This window comes from Polistes fuscatus, unplaced genomic scaffold (assembly GCF_010416935.1).
Source record: "Polistes fuscatus isolate 324 unplaced genomic scaffold, CU_Pfus_HIC Scaffold7, whole genome shotgun sequence".
NCBI lineage: Eukaryota > Metazoa > Arthropoda > Insecta > Hymenoptera > Vespidae > Polistes > Polistes fuscatus.
The window spans coordinates 7,941,138-7,957,005 of NW_025113151.1; the positions used below are offsets into that span (position 1 = coordinate 7,941,138).

General features: G+C 26.0%; 3 protein-coding genes across 3 annotated transcripts; 1 reads left to right on the plus strand and 2 right to left on the minus strand.

Moving 5' to 3' along the window:
* Positions 1–1,903: 1,903 nt before the first annotated feature.
* LOC122523998 lies at positions 1,904–3,625 on the minus strand. Its single transcript, XM_043646019.1, has 4 exons — positions 3,455–3,625; positions 2,609–2,871; positions 2,359–2,470; positions 1,904–2,253 (listed from the first exon to the last, which is right to left on the minus strand). The coding sequence occupies exons 1-4, from the start codon at positions 3,531–3,533 to the stop codon at positions 1,958–1,960; spliced, it is 750 nt and encodes a 249-aa protein (XP_043501954.1). The 5' UTR covers positions 3,534–3,625; the 3' UTR covers positions 1,904–1,957.
* A 3,897-nt stretch (positions 3,626–7,522) lies between these two features.
* On the plus strand, positions 7,523–10,330 carry LOC122524032. The gene is made up of 5 exons (XM_043646071.1): positions 7,523–7,923; positions 8,430–8,563; positions 8,873–9,045; positions 9,593–9,801; positions 10,101–10,330. The coding sequence occupies exons 1-5, from the start codon at positions 7,848–7,850 to the stop codon at positions 10,250–10,252; spliced, it is 744 nt and encodes a 247-aa protein (XP_043502006.1). The 5' UTR covers positions 7,523–7,847; the 3' UTR covers positions 10,253–10,330.
* Positions 10,331–11,086: 756 nt separating this feature from the next.
* Positions 11,087–13,492, minus strand: LOC122523950. Its single transcript, XM_043645942.1, has 5 exons — positions 13,317–13,492; positions 12,486–12,578; positions 12,135–12,401; positions 11,584–11,742; positions 11,087–11,383 (listed from the first exon to the last, which is right to left on the minus strand). The coding sequence occupies exons 1-5, from the start codon at positions 13,402–13,404 to the stop codon at positions 11,229–11,231; spliced, it is 762 nt and encodes a 253-aa protein (XP_043501877.1). The 5' UTR covers positions 13,405–13,492; the 3' UTR covers positions 11,087–11,228.
* Between the last annotated feature and the right edge of the window lie 2,376 nt (positions 13,493–15,868).

Sequence of the window (15,868 nt, forward strand, 5' to 3'; positions counted from 1 at the left end):
ACTCGTACTTTAGAAAAACATTTCTCATTAGAGAGTCATCTTTTATTTTGATTTATATCTTTTTTAAACCATCGTAAAATAATTTCAAGCTTAACGACCGATAATATATATATATATACTACAACAACCTATTTTAATTAACACGGTAATTTATGTTACGACTTGTGTTAGTGAAAGTGTGTTATTAGAAAGATTTGTATACACCTGCATTCATTTCAAGATCAACTATTTGCAATTATTATTACTTTTCTTTTTATGTTATTTTATTGAATCATTTATTTCTATTTTTATTTTTTGTTTTCATTTTGATACTCGATCTAACGTAATTTTTAATACTTAAAAATTAATATTTATTTGAATAAATGATCGACATTAATATGAAATAATTCACACGATTATCATGTGGTAAGAGATTTATATATATGATCGTTTTTTTTTTTTTCTCATCATTGAAATAAGTATACTGATCGAGACGATAATCTCATAAAAAAAATAACCTAGTTAACGTTAATTAAAACCATATACATATGCATACATACACATATATTGTCGAATTATCAGATGTTTTACTAAACTTTCTTTTTCTCATCGAGAAATATTAAATGTAGGACGAGAGAGGTAAAAAAAAAAAAAGAAATAATATCATCAAGTAAAGTAAGGTTTTCAGTTTGTAATGGGACCAAAATTTCGTACACTGGCTTAAACAAAAATAATATAATAGATTCGAAAAACGTAGTTGTGACGTAAATTGTTAATGATTTTCTAGACACGTTTTTGATGGTGGTAGAGGAATGGTGGGTTCTTTTCTGATACAACAAGTCATACAAAAAATATCAACTAGACAATGCTATGAAAGAAAGCTAGCACGTGCAAAAGACATCAGAATGAAAGACGTCATCGAAAAAAAAAAAGAGAAAAAAAAAAGAAAAAGGAAAAAAAAAATTATGAAACGTATCTAACTGTCATGATTTTAAAAGTATGTTAAGCACCGTTAATCGGTTCAAATTTCTCGCAACTATACGTGATCCAAATTTATTTATCCAATTTATTTCTTTCTAATTTTTGCAGTAAAATTTTTAATTAATTAATAACACACAGACACACACACACATACACATAAAAATTGTGTTAACGATAGAAATTGTTTTATTATATAAGTAAATGTTATTGGTTAATTTTTGGTTGAAAGATACTCGAGTAAAATTTTTTTAATGCTTAATTTTCGTTTCGACTTATCGAACATGCGAGGAGACGACAACTTCAGAAAAGATCTGGTTTCTTACCTTGTAAGAATGTCAGGTCAATAACCGAATAACTTTTCAAGGTAAACCACTATAGCTTCTAGATATCATTTTTAACGACAGATGAAGATTTTTCACAACAGTATCAAAATATTTATAAACGTGATATCTCGAATTTGTATAAATATTTAAAAAAATCTTTTTTAACTATAATTAAAAATAAACTCCGAATAAATAAAAATATGACTCATTTTATAATTTTTTAAATTTTATAGATAAAAAAAATTTTTTTGTTACATATAAAAAGAAAACGAAAATATTGCATTTACTTGTCAAAATAATTAGATAATTAGATAAACGAATTTGTCATTTGGTATATTAATTATTTATTATTAGTGGAGAAGATTTATAAAATACGATGATTTGCAATTATTTATAATATATTCAAGATAGACAAAAAAATCAAGTAAAAAGTACGTGGTAAAAAATAAATAAGTAAGAAAAAGAAAAAAACCGGCAATAACATTTAGTATTATAATGACGGTAAGGATTAAAACTTTTCTATATAATAATAAACAATAATTATAAGTAAATTAATTGTAATATTTTTTAAATGTAGAAAAATATCAATTGGGTGTTTTTTATTTTTTTTTTTATTTTTATTTATTTAAGTAATATCCTTTTATTATTCTCAATGAAAATAATTTTTTTTCGATTCAATTACGAATAGGTTTAGGTTTAATGATTTTTTCAAATGGGAAATTTCTGAATGCCTTATCAAATATTTCAGTAAATGCAATCGATACTAATTCATTAATAATTCCTCTAGTTAATACGAATCCTGGTTGCCAAGCTCCATTAATTATTTTATCGAGTACACCTTCGAGTATTTCTCGTCCATGAAAAAGATTCGTGATGTGAAGTTTCAAATCTCTTATAGTCTGTACGTTGATGTTTACGTTTATCTTCTGACCCAGAGGTTTTGTAATAGTCGTCGTTTGGATTAGATCGTCTGTGAAAGAGAAAGGAAGAATATGATCAAATAATTCTTCCTTATTTTTAGAATTATAACGAGCGAACAAAATTCGATGACTGTTATATTAATTATTTTTCTTACACAAAGTTAAAGTAAATTTTCCTTTGTTAATTATCGACTTTCCGAATAATCCAGCAAAAAATTCGTAATCACCGAATAATAATTTTTCCGGAAAGCTTTGCGTATAAACGATCTAAAAAAAATGAAATACAATTTTAAACAACGATAATAATTTTAATATCAGATTAATAATCTAATATAAAAATAATTTATTAACTTTACGAACTGCGTATAGTGTTTTATAATTGAATACAAATTATAAATGAAATACTTTTGAATTGTGTAAATCGCTGACAAACTTGGTCACTTTGCTATTGGACCATCCACTCTCGGTAACATTTCTAAGTGTCAAAGTAAATCCAAAACTCGTAACCCCTCGTTTGACGGTAATCTCCCTTGCAAAAAATGGATCGAATGGTTCGACATTGTATTGTGGTAATCCAGTTTTGAAATATGGTCGAATAGCATTTAATGCTTCTCGTATGCAAACGTCAAAACCGGCTACGTTTGGATGACAGTTTTTGAAATAATCATCTAAAAGAATAATGATTATGTATATGGAATATTCATAGAATAAGCAAATAATACCTAATCGATTTATTAAGTTACCTTTTTTTACATACAAAAGCAACGAATTTTCGAAAATATAAGAATGATTATTTTTCAATTATTAAATGATCAAAATGTTACAAAATGTAATTTATTGTACACGCGTACGAATTCTTGTAAAAGAAATCTGCTATTCGTGTCGTTATTGTAAATAATTTCGCAATTTTACTTACTTAGTAAGCTTATGGTTATGCGTACGCGTATAGTTACTTTCGAACTTATTCATCATATTATCGGAATAATTAATGAATTGTTGTTACGCAATTAACACCTTTTAAAAAATTATTTATATTATATTATTACTTCCTTCTTTTTTTTCATTAACATTTAATTATATTTAACAATTTAGAGAATGTTACAAATAAAATCATTTATATTTAATATAATATTTAATACATTTAAGCGTAACATTTTTGTTGAACTTTTTTATAAATCGATATAACGCAAATTCATTGAATTAAAAGCAAATGATTCATTATAAATAATTCATTTCTTATGTTTTACTCACCAAAATTGGAAGAAGCAAATCCGCAGGAAATAAAAACTACTACGAACACTATTATACACTTTTTCATAATGACGATCATCGCGCGAGTTCGATTAATTTCGAAATTAATAAGAATATAAGAAGATAGTTATGAATCACCTCGACGAAAGAGGAAATAAACACGAAATGAGACTAAAACCGGGTTTTTTTACAAAAAACGCGATCGAAGCGCCTTCAGGAGACACTTAAACTCAAATCAGATGAAATCCAATCTTCAAACAGATGTAACAAAAAACTTATAATTGATGGAAAATTTTGAATAATTCTTCTTGATTGGTTCAGCGAAGTAATAATATCATTTTCTAAATTTCGTAAATATATCGAAACAAATATTAATAATATCATATTAGATTTTAATACAAAAAGAAATGTACTCTTTCGAGATTAAAAAAAAAAACTGGTGTGTGTACTTATGTACGCACGTAACAAGTTATACTTCTTTGCCGTACCAAAACGAACATAACCTCAATAACCTCAAAAATAACTTCAAAAAATAACTTAAAAAACAAATAATAATTATTATATATATAAGAAAGAATAAAAAAAAAAGGAAAAGAAAATATCAAAATATAAATATCAGTCCACACTAAATATAAAAGAGATATATCGAATTCCTTCACGCGTTGACAGTCATGGTACGGTGATAGTATTAGTTCCCAGTTCGATCATTTAAGTAAAGCAGCGCTGAGTACAATTAGTACTTGGATGGGTGACCCACTTAAGAAAAAAAGGGGAAGAAGAAGAGAAGACAACTTCACGCCGTAAATTTGAAATCGCTTTGTCGCGCGTCGTAAATACCGACAAACTTCATGGTGTCGTTTTTCCAGACGCTCGGAACAAAATCACTCCCCATTACATGTTCCCAAACGCGCCAAAAGAAGTATAACTTCAAAATTATAGAAAATAATGAAAGTTTAAAATTGAATAAATAAAATATCAAGATCTAATACGATTTCAAAATGAAGAAAAATTGACGATAATTATTTGTTTAAATAACTAACGATAATAACACACACCTAAAGAACAATTCAATGAATAAATAAGCAAACTAGATACGTTTGAGGACAATGATCGATAAATCTTGCAATACTCCTCTTACGTTTCTCTCAGTAACATACACTCATATACATACATCTTTCGTTCATGATTAAAAACTTCCGATTCTATTATATAGTTAGTGCAAAACTTAACGTTCAATACCTTTAGAAAATAAACGAATTACTTTGTGATATACCCGTCGTATTCGAGCATACGCGAACACTCCTTACACTTTCACTCTCGACAGTACATCTGAGAATCGGCTTAACGTCCCATACTTATTCCCGGTAACATTTTCGGTCGATGTTATATAATTATTGCGCTGGGAAGATCGGTCGGTTGGATTTTAACGCTCGATTAATATCACGATATAACTTTTCATGAAGCAACTTGTTTCCACACATGCGTTAAACCCCCATTTCCATTCAAACGTTGATATATCCACGAACTGCTATTGTCTTCTATTCACCACCAAATGCAGATTATTCCGAATAAGAAGCATTAGTTTAGTTATCCTGTGAGAATTTGATCAACGTCGTTGATGTTTGAGCAAGAAAGCTGAAGTAGACGCACATGCTGCAAATGAGTTAAATAAGTTTTAATTATATAACAAGTAAGCTCCGTGTGAAACATCAACGTAATTTTCTTTTTTCCTGTTTTATTTAAAACGTTTACCACACCTATTTTTTTTCTCCCTTCCACTCATTTTTTCTCCATCCTTAACTCATTATCTATCTTTATAAATCTTTTCCTTCTATTTTAATATTTCTTTCAATTTGACGTCACAATATGTAAATCCCCTTTACTAAACGTTTCGTCATTTTGTATTTCTTAAAATCCTTGAAAAAAGATATCTTATAAGATATAAGAAATAAATCTGCTTTGAGAAATATTCAAATATGTTATTTGATCAAATTTTATTCATCAAGATCTTTCGTAAAGATAATTTACTCCTACAAGAAGGCAAACCGTTTTGCACCGTTGTGTCATTTTCTCTTACTATTTAATTTAGTATGCATCATTCTCCATTTCCTGAACCTATCGTCCTTTCTCTTTTACAATGCTTCTAGTTCTATCAATTTAAATTCACACGCGTTACGTAACATTCTATTCATTCAATTTATTTTTATCATTTTTTTGTTAAACAAATAATTAAATAAATTTCATATCTATATTCTCTCATTAATTTTATTAATTTTATCAACCTGTTTGTTCATTCGTATACGTTATTTGTAAAAATTCTATCTATATCCAAATATAAGAAAATTATTTTTGCCCCCTGTATGAATGCAACCCATTTATACATCCTTGTCATCAAGTGAAATCATTCGTCAGGCTGAAACTAATGTTTTAGAGTAAGAGAGAAAGAATGAAACGTAGATAGAAAAAGAAAGAGAGAGAGAGAGAGAGAGATAGAAACAGAGAGATAAATGAATCTGTGTCAAAGTTTTTGAAATAAAAACGTAATTACTTTCGTGACTGTTTCATGGATTTAACAATCCTAAGAACTCTCACACCAAGAATTTCGTTTTACCGTAGAACAAGAAGACATAAATGGAGAATGTTGAAAAACCAGTCTAAACGAATCTGGGACAAGTTCGATTTTCATTTCGACCAACAAAATAATTTCTCTATTTAATAATATATTTAGATATTTACGTGTGTTCAAATGTTTAAATAATTTTTACTTTACATTTATATTTACGAAAAAAAAAAAAGATAAATATTATATCGACAAAAACAAGTTATCATCTATCAAAGAATCATTGTATTTTATACTGTCGTATTTCTAAGAATTATTATCGTTAATGCTAATGAAGTACTTTTAAATATTTTGTATTATCCTTTATTTTATGTTTATACTTCTTCCTTAATCATCTTCTCCGTAATATTACGTAATATTATCGATCGAGATCTATCAAGACATCTTAAAACATTCAAATTTTCTTGTAATTATTATTTGTTGATCCCAATCTACTATTTTTAATATTTTATTTATAAATAAAAAATATTTTTTTTCAAGTTGTTACTTCGTTTATAAATTAATTATTAATAATAATATTTTTAAAAGATTGAAATCTTAACAATTTCTATTTAAATTATTCATAACCAATGTTTTTTCTTCATCTCTTTTAGTCGATGATTTAACACTTTTATTACTTTTTTTCTCTCCTATTTTTAAATTCAAGGCCATTGAATACAATGATGTATTTATTTTTCGTATATCTAGCATTTAAGAAAAAAAACATATTTCAAAAATTAATCATTCAATTCTCGCAAAACGCGCATGCGCAAATGCTAATTTTATTTTGCTCAATGTCAAATAAAAGTATAAAGTGTAGGTGATCACTTCGGCATATGAAATTTCCGAGAGTTATATCGTAACATTCGCACAGTTCGACAGTGAATTTTAGTTTCGCACAAATTTATCTTCTACACCTTTCATCCTTTCGATATTTCATTATTTAGAATGTGTTAAACATTTGAATTATTTTTCTAAAAATTATACGCGCAACTGCGAATTCTATTTTATCTTAGAAATTTATCATTCATTATTAATCAAATATTAATTATTATCATCGCGAGATACGGTTGTTTATTGTTATTTCAAATTTTACCCTGCAACTGTGAAATAGAATTTCGATTAAATTTGTTTTCCAACAGATATATTTAAAAAAAATAATATTTATGTTTTTTATATACTATATAAAAATTTTTTTAGTTAATGAGTCAAATTGGCTCAGTCCGTAAATCTAGTGTTAACATTTTTCATTTCGTTGACATTTCGAGTGTATATTATTTCTCTCTTGATTACGTTTTAAAACTCAGTTTAAAGTTCAAGCGAGTAAGAGAAAGAATTAGAGACAAAAAGTAATTCGTTGTTCTTTTTAATTTTTTCTTCTTTTTTTTTTTCAAGTAAAATACGACGAAAGAGGCGCAGGTGCGTGTTGCAGCAGTGAAAGTATCCGAGTGCAGCAACAATCTAGCATCTGTCAATGCCCTCTTGCATATACAGTCTTAGTTTAGCGGTGCCATTTAGTAGGTATCCGCGATTTGTGAGATACTCGTCGAAAGAAACAACGAAATAATAATCAAGCAACATAATCATCGTCATTATTATAATTATCATTATTATTATTATCACATCATCATCATCATCATCATCATCTAGATCGTCGTCATTGTGAAAAGAAAATTTCAACTTTCATTTCGGGGGTGTAAAAATTCGAGCAAACTTTTTAACGATCATTTTTAATATCGCAAACAATTATATAATTTCTTGCTAAAAAAAAAACATATAAAAGAAGGTTTCAAGATGTCGATAAAAAATCAAATAATAGGATTGCTATTTATTGTGTATAGTATGACAACATTATCGTTGGAATCTAACCGTAAGTAATTTGATCGACTATCGTAATTTGATCAACGAGTTAACATTAACTTCCGTGTGGACACGATTGAAAAGTACGCTGTACGTTTCGTTTAAGGAAAATCGGTGAAAGTTCAAATCAACTGAGTTATAGAAATAGAGAGATAGAGAGAGAACTTTAGAATTTAGCTTATAAATCATGCTCACATATTATTTATTTTCACTAGTTATATGAACATTGTTTATTCATCTTATTAATTTTATTTTGAATATCATTAATATTCTGAATATTTTAATACCAAATAAAAAATTACATATTATTTACAATTAATGTTATATATGAAATGAAAAATGATAAGAGATAAGATATTAATAAATGAATTATCAAAATTACATGATATTATATAAAAAAAGAAAAAAAAAAGAAAAAACAAATATTTCAAACGAATAAAACGATTTATTATAACATTCTTTTTTTTCTACTGCACAATTTTAATATGAATAAAAAAAGAATATTTATGTTTGTAGCCGAATACGTGAAGCAATGTTCTAGTAATGATCCCAATTTAAAAAGTTGCCTGATCGATTCTCTCCATCATCTGAAACCTTACTTGAAAGATGGCATACCAGAAATTGAGTTACCTCCTATAGAACCCTTTCGTGTAAGTATTACCACAAATTAACACATGATTTTTTTTTATTTTCTAAATAAATAAAAATCTTATTATCTTATTTCTGAATTTTTCACGAAAATAAATGAATAAAAATTGTATTTTGATATCCAACGATGTATGAACAATACGCTGTACGTAAATCAAAAAATTCGATTAATATTTTAAACATTTTATATTTGACTTTTAATAGGAAAAAAAAATAAAAATATAAAGAAAAAGAAAGAAAAAAACACAAAATGATGATTTTATTTGAATATCTCGTATGATGTGTACGTGAAACATCATTTCCTTTAACAGATGGACGAGCTGACTCTCTCTCTGACAGGTGGTAAAAACGGTTACAAGGTTCAGTTGCGAGAACTTTATGTAAGGGGAGCAAGTAACTATACGGTCGAAGACATTAAACTAGGTTCACCCTTTGAAGCTATCATTAGAATGCCAGCCCTTGTACTCGACGCTCAATATTCCAGGTGAACTTTTTCCTTAGAAAATAAACCTGAAATCTTTTTTCCCAAAAAAAAACAAAAAAAAAAGGACAAGAAAAATATTAAAATTTATTTTTTTATTTATAAATAAATATTTAATTATGTCACATAATTGAATTGATTACTATCGTCGCACTGATCTATAGATTCATTCGTAAAAATTAATAGTGTGATATTACGTCGCATAATTTTATATGATCATAGTACTACTTTTTTCTTTTTTTTAATTACATTACCGAGATAGATAGAGAGAGAGAGAGATGTTTTAATTTTACATAAATATTTAATTATTGTCACACACGTTACATTATAGATCGTAATAACTTTTTTTTTTTATTTAATTATTAAATGTCAAACGGATATTTTAATTTCAATAGATGAAACCAAATCATTGAATAATAATTTGATTGAACAATTAATTACAAAGTATATGGACGTTTAATGTTTAAAAAAATAGCAAAAGAAAATTGAATTATAAATACAATAATATTAATAAAAACTTTAATTAACATATCGATATATTTTTGTATAGTTCTGGCATATTGATCATTCTACCGGCAAGTGGAAACGGTACTTTCTATGCACGTTTCGATGATGTTCGAGCCCTTGTTAAGGGTTCCGTATCAACAACAATTCGTGACAATAAAACTTACCTCCATGTTGACAAATTAGACGTTGATTTAAGCGTCAAAAATGTTAATATGAAAGTGAAAAAGATTTTTACGAATAGTAGAATACTAAGTGAGTATAATAATCATTATAAACGCAATTAACTAATTTTTATTATCAAGGAATTAATTATTTTCGAAATAATTTTTCCATCATTTTCTTTTATTTTAATTTTTTTTTTTTAATAATTAATAATATTTTCTAAATAATTCCTCGATCATTTTGTTTTATTTTCATTCTTTTTTGATAAAAAATAAATTTACAAAAGTAAATAATTGTTAAATACTTTATGAATCGTTTCTTTATATTAATTTCTTTTTTTATGAACAAGTAAATAAATAATGCTTCCTTTTTCTTTTTTTTTTTAACAGCCGAGGCAACCAATTTATTCTTGCGAGAAAATGGACAGGAAGTTTTGAAAGCTATGGAGCCACAACTGAAAAGAAAACTATCAGTTTTATTTGCAGGAATTGTCAATCAGCTATTACGTCACGTACCTGTCGAGACATTCTTATTACCTTGAAACAATCTTTTTATTTCCTAATATTTCTTTCTTTTTTTTTTTCTTTTTTTCTTTCGTAATATTTGTATAGAAAAAGAACCCTCCCCCCTCCCAAAAATATGAAACGATATTATTTTATAATATTTTTTTATATATATATATATATCATTGAACGTTTCTCTACGAATTTCTAATGAAAATATTGTACGAATTTTTTGTTATTCGATATATTTATCTTTTTTTTTTTTTCGTATGATTTTTCTAAAAAGTTTTCACACATTCTTTCAAATTATTTCTTTTGTTTTTAAGACTCGTCGAATTGTATTATTCCGCATTTATTTTATTATTATTTTTTTTAATCGATGATAATCAAAAGAAAAAATAACAGAAGAAAAATATTATTAAGAAATGTGAAAGTAATTTTTTAGAAAGATTTGAGAAAAGGGAGGAGAAGAGAAATAATAATAATAATCGATGAATAATTTTATAATACATTTTTTTTTTCTTCTTCTTCTTATAATAATAATATAATAAAACGTTTTCAAGACTTACACGATTAATGAAAAGAATATTTTATGAGGATAACTGTTAACATAGTTAAGTAATCATCAATATTAGGACACTTCAGTATAATAACGTGTACGATAGTACTCGATTACTTTCACAGTATATAAAAATGTCTATAATATATCATATAAAAAAAAATATATATATAATAATATTATATATTATTTATATATATATAAAATATATATATATATAAAGAAATCCTATCATTATTTTTATTTATTCAAAAGAAAAAACTAATGATACACACAAACAATAGAAATTTCATTAAAATCGTACGAGTATGCATTAAACTATTAAAAAATTATGTGTTTATTTCTACCACCAATTTTTACGTTCTTACGTTCGCGAATACATTAATTTTTACGATCTGTACGATTATCGTTATAAAAAAACGTAAGAAGTATTGCTAGAAACAAAGTTTCTTTTTTTATGAAGTAGGAAAGACTTCGTTGAAGGAAAATTTGGAAAAGAAATTATTTAATACAGGAGAGTATTTTTTGCTCCATGTTTCTTCTACGAATGGAATCATTCCACGGTATAAAGTTGGCCAAAATTCATTCATAAAATTCAAAACAATTTTTGCTGCAAATAAATCAATAAATAAATAAATAATAATAATAATAATAATATTAATATTAATATATAAAAAAGAGAGCTGAGGAAGTTAAAAAAAATTAAAAATTAAAAATAATAGTAATAATAATGATAATATAAAATTTAATAATAATAATGAATAATTTTTAAAAACAAAAGAAAAAAAAAAGCATAATATTCATACTTACATAGTTCAGGATTGCCATCGAAGAAATCATCAGCCCATAATTTTAACTTACGTACTGTAGGTCTTGGACGATATTCTTCAATCATCCATCTATCATTTTTGACTGGACCAGATATAAACCAGGTTACTTTTATATCTTCTGCACTAACATTAAAACGACCTAACACGATGGAGATAATAATTATTAGAATTATTTTTAATGTCATTTATAATAACGCGTGGTGTTTATATTGTTTATATTTAAAGAAAATTTTGTTCTTCTTTCACGAAATTTTATGATTTTCAATCTAAATAAAAATTATAACTAATCGCATATATATATATATATATTATTTTTTGTTGTTGTTATATAAATTTATATATCTAAAAAATGAAATTAATCCAACGCGTATTTGAAAATAATTCGATTAGATCGATATTTGATATCGATTTGTTGGAAATAAAAATAAAGATAATTGTCGAATTTTTATATTATTATTATCCACACGGATTTTAATTTTTTGTAAATTATTTCTATTTAAAAAATATTATCTTGCTAACATTGAAAGTTACCTTTTCCATTGAGTTTGAAACTGATCAAATTAGCATTGACAATAAAATTTGCTTCGGCAAGACCTTTAGGCATGGTTAAGTCGATTTCTAATTTAAATCTATCACCAGTGTATTCAGGTCTTACGGCCAAAAATTTAAAATTCTTGAAACCATAAAAATAAAGATCCTTGGTAATTATTTTCCCGTGTAATTCATTACTTCCAAATTCAAATTCACCGTATTCGTCGTAGAAAGGATCCATAGGAGGCATATCAAGCTCGGGAATACCTAAAATTACATTTTTCAAATTATACATCTCCTTACATTTCTTATTTATAAAAACAAATAGAGAGAAGAAAATATTTGAATTACCTTTAACAAATATTGGCCATGATTCTTGACAAGCCAATCTCAAACAGGATGAGAAATCATCTGCATCTCTTTTGCATGTTTTTATTTCAGCAGCTACAAATTCGATTTATTAATCGTTAGAATTATTCTTCGTAAAGGGAATAATAATTAAATTAATATTTATAATTAGATAAATTGTCGAAATGTTCGTTGACGGATTCATAACACGACTCGACTGTATTTCAATCAGATACGAAGAAAAAAATAAGAAAAGATAAGAGTACAAAATTATTACAAAAGGTTATGCTACGAGAATATGTATAATCATTATTTTAAAAGTATTAACAAGATATAAAATGATGGCCACTGATGATTAGTACTTAAAAAATAAATAAAATTATATATATAAATTATAATAATTGTATTTTTATTATATCTCACGTTGATATACACAAATATTCTTGCAGGAACAATATTTTATTATCATTTAAGTAAAATTACATTTTTCCAACGATAAAATACTAAAAAGAATATTTTATAACTTCGAAAGAGACAAACAGAACAGAAAATGTTTAATTGGAAAAAAACAACAACCGCAACAACAAATTGTAACAACAATTTCTATCTAAATAATTCGAAAGAATAAGTGTTCAAATAAAAAGAGAAAGGAATTGAAAACGTTGTTGAATGATTATTACGAAATACGAGATATTTTAATCGCAAAAAATGATCTATAAAATATTAAATTGATCGATAAATAAATAAATCGAATTACCGAATGAGAGACAAATAAAAATAATATTGTATTTATATGCGTGCGTGCGTGTGTTGTGTGTGTGTATGTTTACTTACGAAGTTTAAAGTGTTGTTCACAGGTAACAAAAACGAATAAATACGCGATCGCGACTAGGAAGACGAGACTGAACGATCTCAGCGACATTTTAAAGTCGATTAAAAATCTCTCAGCGAACCTGGACAATTATAGCTACTCGCTTTATATACCGGTTTTCCATCAAGGACTTGGAGCGCTACAAAATATTGCAAAATATCATATCATTAAGGTTAGTAATACGTGAGAGGTAGAAACGAAAAGATCTGACACGTGTAAAAACTTATGAAGAACGTTTATTAAGAAACGTTTTTATTCCTGTCAGAATATAAGTACATCTGTTAATTTATTAATCTAGAGAAAAGAATTTTTTTTTTTTTTCGTATAATTTAGGTATATATATTATTAGTGTAATTTATATAATATTTATTTTTTTTTTAAACTTACGAAATTTACGAATCGATAGTAAATTTTGTATATTTTTTTGTTTTGTTTTAATTTCGATATAAAGAATACAATTATTAATTTAGTCCCATAATTTTGCAATCTATATTTAACGATATATTTAATTTTTTAATTTATAGATCGATAAATCAATTTGTATTATTTTTTATTTAAAATTTAAATATATATAAAATGTAGTTTTATTTTATTATCACAGCTTTCGACTATATTTCTTTTTCTTTCTGCTTGTTTAATTCATAAAAAGATCGATTGGATATATAAAAAAAAATTAAATTTATAATTGTACGATCCTTTTATCCTTGACATTAAAATATAGAAGGGAATTGTGTTTTTAAACAGAGTAATGTTACACAAAATTGTTTTACATTTTATCTAATGTTGAATTTATGACGTCAAATGACGTCTTCAAACATTTAAATATCATACATTTTTTTTTTATTCCGATTTCATCTAGAACATATCATTTTTATAGTAATTTTATTATCTTTTTCCTTTCTTCTCTCTCTCTCATTTAGATCACAGTATAATTAAAATTATTTTTGTATTGTTAATACGTAATATTGCAATTGTACATACATCATCAGAATCAATTACACTCTAAAAAATTATACTCACATCTTGACCTTAGCAATTATGTAATAACATGACCTTAGCAAACTTCTTTTCATACCTTTTTTTTCACTTACCTACTAATTATTTCTAAAAAAATAAGTCATTTATTCACTTATCCAGTTATTACTTTTATATATTACACATTTATATAATACTTCTTAGATAACCGCGTCATTAAAATCATTTTAAATTTTATTCAACAAAGAAATGAATAAAAATAAAAAGAAATAAATGAAATTAAAAAGAAATAGAAAAGTAAGATTTTGTTGTTGTTTTAATAAAAATTACTTAAACATAATCTCACTGATGATAAACAAATTATATATATATATATCTAATTAAAAAACAATAAAGAAGAATAAAGCAAGGAAGTAATAAAACAAAAAGATTCTCACTGAAATAGAAACGATATAAATACGATCTCATAAATGCAAATCTTAAATTAGAAAAAGCAAATAAAAGTGCAAAAATGAGAAAGAAAACAAATTGTTATTGAAGTTAAAATGACGTAAATGTGATCTAACGAATAGCAAACAATTTATAAACGGATAAAAAAGTAAATATTCCATTTAATTAAATATTTATTCGAGGAAACAATTTCTATGTATTGTAAAGCATAAATGAAGCAGTTTTTTTATCGACTGTTCAAGCGATTGGTCAGTCCAAACAAGATACATATTTAACGTAAAAGTACGTCATCAAAATATTCACTTAAAGAAACCTTGGACCAGATTTTTGGCAAATTTACTGATGCCGTATCATGTTCATAAGAATTACACACTTTTTTACAAACCGGAGACACAGCTTTCCTTTTTTCTTTCTCTTTATAATAAAATTTCCGATCGAATTTCTTCTGTAATTTTTCCTTGTTTATTTTTAATTACTCTAAGGATACGTCAACTTTCAAACGTACGCAAATATTTCCAAATTCGATACTTACAAAAATAATTGTGTGTGATCCTAAGATCACTTATCGGGAAAATATGAAAAAAACTTTTTCTCCCGGTTCGTTAAATATTTTCTATTTTTTCGTGCATATGCATGTATGCATGTATATACATTCCAAAGCTTATGTTAGCATAACATTGTCTCATTGGAAGTATTAGAGAAACAAGTTGTGACCTAGGCCCTGATGTGATAGTTACTCTCGAATGGTATACATTAGAACGTGTGTTCCATCGATGGTTCGACATCCAAAGGTGTGTTTTCTATTATGCACGCGCTTCGATAGATTGTTAATAGAAATAGTGGTTGCCCTTGGAATATATTGAAAAGATAAACGAGTTTTTAACTCAAGCATTTCTTTTTTCTTTTCTTCTTTTTTCAGCAACCTCAGAACTTTACAATTTGTCCATTTATGGACATACAATAATTTGGTTTCAATATTTGATAACCGCAACACGTAGATTCTTATCCCATTTAATAAAATCATATATTCTTCTCATTTTTTTATACAATAACGTTGTTTACAAAAGTGATTACGTCTATCACTTAGTAG

Excerpts from the sequence above, each read along its gene's own strand:
- LOC122524032 (XM_043646071.1), top strand. The coding sequence starts at position 7,848 with ATGTCGATAAAAAATCAAATAATAGGATTGCTATTTATTGTGTATAGT. Across the intron at positions 8,564-8,872 it reads CTCCTATAGAACCCTTTCGT|ATGGACGAGCTGACTCTCTC; the intron begins GTAAGTATTACC and ends TTCCTTTAACAG. Across the intron at positions 9,046-9,592 it reads CTCGACGCTCAATATTCCAG|TTCTGGCATATTGATCATTC; the intron begins GTGAACTTTTTC and ends ATTTTTGTATAG.
- LOC122523998 (XM_043646019.1), bottom strand. The coding sequence starts at position 3,533 with ATGATCGTCATTATGAAAAAGTGTATAATAGTGTTCGTAGTAGTTTTT. Across the intron at positions 2,471-2,608 it reads GCGATTTACACAATTCAAAA|ATCGTTTATACGCAAAGCTT; the intron begins GTATTTCATTTA and ends CATTTTTTTTAG. Across the intron at positions 2,254-2,358 it reads AAAATTTACTTTAACTTTGT|ACGATCTAATCCAAACGACG; the intron begins GTAAGAAAAATA and ends TCTCTTTCACAG.
- LOC122523950 (XM_043645942.1), bottom strand. The coding sequence starts at position 13,404 with ATGTCGCTGAGATCGTTCAGTCTCGTCTTCCTAGTCGCGATCGCGTAT. Across the intron at positions 12,579-13,316 it reads TGAACAACACTTTAAACTTC|CTGCTGAAATAAAAACATGC; the intron begins GTAAGTAAACAT and ends TCGAATTTGTAG. Across the intron at positions 11,743-12,134 it reads TTTCAAACTCAATGGAAAAG|GTCGTTTTAATGTTAGTGCA; the intron begins GTAACTTTCAAT and ends CCATCGTGTTAG.